The sequence below is a fragment of the Cynoglossus semilaevis genome, unplaced genomic scaffold (assembly GCF_000523025.1).
Source record: "Cynoglossus semilaevis isolate Cse_v1.0 unplaced genomic scaffold, Cse_v1.0 C19143484, whole genome shotgun sequence".
Taxonomy (NCBI): Eukaryota; Metazoa; Chordata; class Actinopteri; order Pleuronectiformes; family Cynoglossidae; genus Cynoglossus; species Cynoglossus semilaevis.
Window position 1 is genome coordinate 1 of NW_007586258.1, and position 1,098 is coordinate 1,098.

At 49.3% G+C, this 1,098-nt stretch overlaps 1 protein-coding gene across 1 annotated transcript; it reads left to right on the top strand.

The window, feature by feature from the left end:
* Positions 1 to 140: 140 nt before the first annotated feature.
* On the top strand, positions 141 to 1,092 carry LOC103399199 (myb/SANT-like DNA-binding domain-containing protein 4; the record flags this gene model as incomplete). The annotated part of the gene is made up of 1 exon (XM_008337923.3): positions 141 to 1,092. A coding segment is annotated over one exon (798 nt), but the record flags the coding sequence as incomplete, so codon positions are not given.
* Between the last annotated feature and the right edge of the window lie 6 nt (positions 1,093 to 1,098).

The window sequence follows — 1,098 nt, forward strand, 5'->3', positions numbered from 1 at the left end:
TTTGGTGTCTGACACATAAAAATCTGAATTATGCTGCAGAAATGTGAGTGTTATGGCCTGGTGTCAAGGCTGTCGTTCTTATTGCGCATATTTGTTTTAGTTTTGCACAATTTACTGCAAAACTGTGAAACTGTTATGAGAAATTTGTGGATCGTAAATGTAACGAAGCCAATGTCTCACTGCAGCTGGATGGAGATGTGGGAGACGGAGAAGAAGAAATTGATGAAGATGACATCCCCTCGCTCCTCAGCGACATCGAGTCTCACAGCGAGGGGCATGTTGGTGATGTGTATTTACACAACGGCGTGGACACGCTCGGCTCCTCCGCCAAGGCTCCGACATCGACCACCAACAGAGACCTGCCGACGGCTCACGGCCTCATGGGAGTCCAGCCTCATGCTATGGGAGGATTCACCTCTGGTGAAAATATAGGAACAGCAGTTCTGGGTGCTGTGGAGAAGCAACGCCTGGAGTTGGAGAAACAACGTCTGGCTGTGGAAACAGAACGTCTGGACGTGGAGAAAGAGCGGCTGGCGGTAGAGAAGGAGCGACTTCAACACGTAGAAGTGGAGAGGGAACGTCTGCAGCTGGAGAAAGAGAGGCTTTTGGTGGAGAGAGAGAGACTGCGGCTTCTGTTCCTGAGTCACTCCGAACTTGTGGACTCCTCTTCTAACCTGCCGTCGCAGCAGGGCCCGCCTTCATCGTCCACGCCCTCGTCATCCTGTACTCAGAGGGAGAGGGAGAGCGATGGAGAGAGGTGGACGAGAGCGGTGGACCTGGAGACGGAGAGGATGAAACTGGAGAAGGAGAGGCTGCAACTGGAGAAAGAGAGACTCCAGTTTTTCAGATTTGAAGCCAGCAGATTGCAGATAGAGAGAGAACGCCTCCAGGTGGAGAAGGAGAGAATGCAACTGCTCAGAGATCACCAGAGTCACTGAGCAAAAAAAAGTCTGTGAGAAGGTGGAGAGTGGAAGTTATGAATAAATTACATATGATTACACTTCTTGGATTAGTAATTAAATAAATAAAAAAAGATTCAGCGTTTGCTTCGGCATCTGCTCCTTAATCAGTTCAATTTGTCACACACACACACACACA